Below are 3,546 nucleotides of genomic sequence, written 5' to 3' on the forward strand. Positions count from 1 at the left end.
TTTTTTGTCCCCTAATAATCACAGGATGTAGACTTATTTAGGGGGGAGTTGTTAATTGATTTCCCATAATCCATGGGAAGTTCTAAATCCTGCGAATTTTAATTTCCCCCATTTTCTAAATTTTGTGACAATCAAACATCAACTATTCAACTCATACAAGCATTTTCTGGGAAATCTGAGTTCTCCATTATTCCCTACCAACCAAACAAGCACTAAATACTTCGTATGTCATTTGGGTTCAAACTATATAGTATATACTATGTATACGCTATTGTTTTAATTTTATTTTAATTTTTGTCTATTTTAATGTTTTTTTAAAAGTTTATGTTCTTTTGGTTTATCTTTTTTGTTCCTTGATTTTCATTTATACTTTTTAAAATTTGGTCTTTATATTTTTCTAGTGCGTAAAACCATCATTAGACACAAAGTAGCTAGGTTGCATAAAAACAGGCAAGGACACAGATATGGGTACAAAACGGATACGAGAAAATGTCAATCTCAAAACAAAGGACACGAATACGCCATGTTTTAATCCATATAATGTATTCTAAAAAAAGAATTTGAGAATTTATTCAATAATTAATTCACTACAAATAATCTAGAATCAAAATATATTATGCTTTCACATTGATCTCTTTCCCTATCTAAGTCTATATTGTCATACGGTCCTCTTATTGGATCACACCACAATATCATATTTACAGTATCTTAGTACTCTTTTTGTTCATACTCATAATGTGCTATGAAAATGCCCATATTATAAACTCTTATCTTGTTCTCTCTTACTTTACTTTGATTTCTAATTAAAAAAGTTAAAAAGATGAGGTGGTGTGTCAAAAAGAAGAACGGGTCGTATCATAGTAGGACACTTCGGTCTCAAAGTGTCTGAAAATAATTAAAAACTGAAAATGATTTTTTACGTTCCAATAATATTGCAACAAGGTTGAAATTACGCATCCCAATGCATATATCCGAAAACATTCAACTATCTAATAAGTAATTGGAATACTACGAAGAACGATAGTTTCAATAGTAATGCCAGGACCAAAGGCAACAAGCACACCCCATTCAGACCCTTCCCCAGTAGTTGCTTTGCCCTCTTTCAATGACCTCTTCCTCATCTCATCCATTACGAATATCACACTTGCACCCCACATATTCCCGTACTCACTTAATATGTGCCTACTACTACTCAGCTTACTCGTCTCGAGTTCGAGTTTGGCTTCCACCTTGTCCAATATTGCTGGTCCTCCAGGGTGAGCGACCCAAAAAATGGAATTCCAATCACTAATCCCAATATGATCAAATGATTCATTTAAGGAAGTTTCAATGTTATTGGCTATGATTTTGGGGACATCCGGACTTAAGTAAATGGTCATCCCAATCTCACTAAGGCGAGCTTGTATAGCATGTTCTGAATCTGGCAATGTAGTCTGCCCCGCCGAAACAAGCTGAAAGAGGGGTCGCTCACTAGGCTCTTCAGGATCAGTACCCACGATCATTGCCCCCGCGCCATCTCCAAATAAGGCAAGTGACACTAGGTGGGTCTCGCTTGGGGCATGGAAACTAATGGCAGTACTCTCCGAGCAAATAACCAGTACACGGGCACCACGATTGTTCTCAGCAATGTCCTTGGCTATACGAAGGATTGTACTGCAAGCATGACAAGCACCTTGGCGCAGTATAAACCTCTTCACTGTAGGCTGGAGGCCGAGAAGCTTGGCTAGCCAGAAGTCGGCCCCGGGTACATCGAAGTCCGAGTTAGTGCCAAAGATAAGATGGGTGATCATGGACTTGGATTTTCCCCACTCTTTTATGGCTTCCTCAGCTGCCTCTTTCCCAAGTTTGGGAATCTCATTGGCTAATAGAGCTTGACGAGTTTTAACGGAAGAAGCATTATTATCACTTATATGTGGATTTTCTTTTAAGATCTCTTCAGTTATGTAAAAGTGACGTTTCCTTATCTTTGATTTTTCGCCTGCATATGTGCAATTCAAGATTAGGACAACGTACGATGTTAAACTTTTTAATAAGGTAATAGGGGGTGTACATAGTATTGTTAAATCGCAAACCAAACTGCATCAAATGATTTTATTACGGATTGGTACATGTTATTTTTTATATACAATGTCATAATAAGAAATAATAGGAATGGGGAGCATTATATTGTTATACACAATTAATTACAAAGTTCAAACTACTATACCTTAGATATTTCATAAAAAAATAAAATAAAAAATAAAAAAAATCTATGAATTGCATTTTCATTTTAACGAATAATCATTATATTTTCATGATTTCCTATATATCTTGTCATTAGATAAATAAGTTTTGTTTATCATCAAGATAAATGGGTGCTCACTCGAAATTTCATGTATAATTTGCTAATAATTGCTTGATACCATTACCCAATTGGGGTGTCACATGCTAGGAAATGCTTACGAGCCTATAATATTAATCGAGAACTCACTATACATATAACTATTGTACAGTATTTGCCATTATTGCAATTAGATTAAAATGTAATGATGCATTGTAATAGAGTGCACTAATACTTATTAACTTAATTTTATTTTACGTTATCTACAAAATTAATATTATGACTTTTAAATCGTGCATCACATGAGCACATTAACTTGAGTTCTAAAAATTTATTAAAGAACTTTCTTGAGTTCTCTAGACATACAAATATTTCAATCATTCTTTTTTTAATTGCAACGTTTTAATTTTCATACATGTTAATGCACATCTTATAATACACTTAATATGTGTAATTATAATTAAATACTAATAGTTACATAGATTAATAAAGAGTGTATATATATCTAGACAAAATTAGCAAGTAAGTTTTTATCCAAATGACTATATTTTTGAAGAAATAATAATAATAATACTGCCTCCGTTTCGTATTAGTTGCAACTTTAGGGTATTATTTGTGAGATATAAAATATTCCAAAGTTGCAACTAATATGAAACGGAGTTAGTAATGAGAGTATGCACTTGACAATAACTAAACAAAGAGGGTATACATATGCGCTTGAACTTGGCCTTAAGATCAGTCAAATGATCATTGTTTGTGGTCCGGAAATGGTAATCTGGATAATCAGATTGATACATTACGTTTGGAGGGTTAGCAGTGCCAATGGCGAGGATCGTGGCAGGATGGCCGCGCAGGCCATTAGTTCTTTCGACCGCTCGAGTTTCATGAAAGGATGTCATTTTTAGCTAGAATAGGGTTGATTATGAAAGAACTTTGTTGATGAGGAATGTGTTTTACCTTAGCTTGGTTTGTATTCCCTGACTGAATCGTTCATTTTTATACAACCTAAGATTTAGTTTGATCCCCTCCATGGTTTTCATGTCTTTAATGTGATTAGTTGATCCGTACACTAAATGGAAATATTACACCAATAATCATCATGCATGTCTTTATTGTGATTTGTTGATCCCTACGCTAAATGGAAATAGTTTCACCAATAAATCAATAATGCAACGTGCGACTTATAATGCGTATGATCTCTATTCATGTCATTAATGTCATTTTAA

The 3,546-nt window shown here is 34.1% G+C and overlaps 1 protein-coding gene across 1 annotated transcript; it reads right to left on the reverse strand.

Annotated features, from left to right (window-relative positions):
- Positions 1-855: 855 nt before the first annotated feature.
- Positions 856-3,314, reverse strand: LOC110713105 (chalcone synthase 3-like). The gene is made up of 2 exons (XM_021891565.1): positions 3,030-3,314; positions 856-1,978 (listed from the first exon to the last, which is right to left on the reverse strand). The coding sequence occupies exons 1-2, from the start codon at positions 3,217-3,219 to the stop codon at positions 990-992; spliced, it is 1,179 nt and encodes a 392-aa protein (XP_021747257.1). The 5' UTR covers positions 3,220-3,314; the 3' UTR covers positions 856-989.
- Positions 3,315-3,546: the final 232 nt, after the last annotated feature.

This window comes from Chenopodium quinoa, unplaced genomic scaffold, assembly GCF_001683475.1.
Source record: "Chenopodium quinoa cultivar QQ74 unplaced genomic scaffold, ASM168347v1, whole genome shotgun sequence".
Taxonomy (NCBI): domain Eukaryota; kingdom Viridiplantae; phylum Streptophyta; class Magnoliopsida; order Caryophyllales; family Amaranthaceae; genus Chenopodium; species Chenopodium quinoa.